This window comes from Cystoisospora suis (genome assembly GCF_002600585.1).
Source record: "Cystoisospora suis strain Wien I chromosome Unknown contig_19, whole genome shotgun sequence".
NCBI lineage: Eukaryota > Apicomplexa > Conoidasida > Eucoccidiorida > Sarcocystidae > Cystoisospora > Cystoisospora suis.
In genome coordinates, this window is record NW_027152821.1 from 31,387 (window position 1) to 31,677 (window position 291).

Sequence of the window (291 nt, forward strand, 5' to 3'; positions counted from 1 at the left end):
TCTTTCCTTCTTTCTTTCTTGTACAGGTGCCTGACTACGGCATGATAGGAGAGATTATGTTGTATAGCTTCGGATTTGAGAAAGCCCGAGAACTTTCACGCAAGATGGTCGTGACCTTTAAGCTTTCGTCAGAGCAACTCTCAGCGCAAGACCACTATGACTACGGCATGAGGGCTGTGCGCTCCGTTATCAACGCCGCTGGAATGCTTCGACGTCTCCATGCGGATATGGACGAACAGCAACTTCTTCTCCGTGCTCTACGCGATGTAAATGTCCCTAAATTTCTTACCG

General features: G+C 48.5%; 1 protein-coding gene across 1 annotated transcript in view; it reads left to right on the forward strand.

Annotated features, from left to right (window-relative positions):
- Positions 1-266, forward strand: part of CSUI_000038 (dynein heavy chain axonemal protein) — a gene marked incomplete at both ends in the record, with an annotated part of 22,382 nt that extends 22,116 nt beyond the window's left edge. Inside the window, one exon of the mRNA XM_068060273.1 lies at positions 27-266. Within this exon, the coding sequence (XP_067927753.1) occupies positions 27-266 (240 nt within the window). The remainder of the gene's footprint in view (positions 1-26) is intronic.
- Between the last annotated feature and the right edge of the window lie 25 nt (positions 267-291).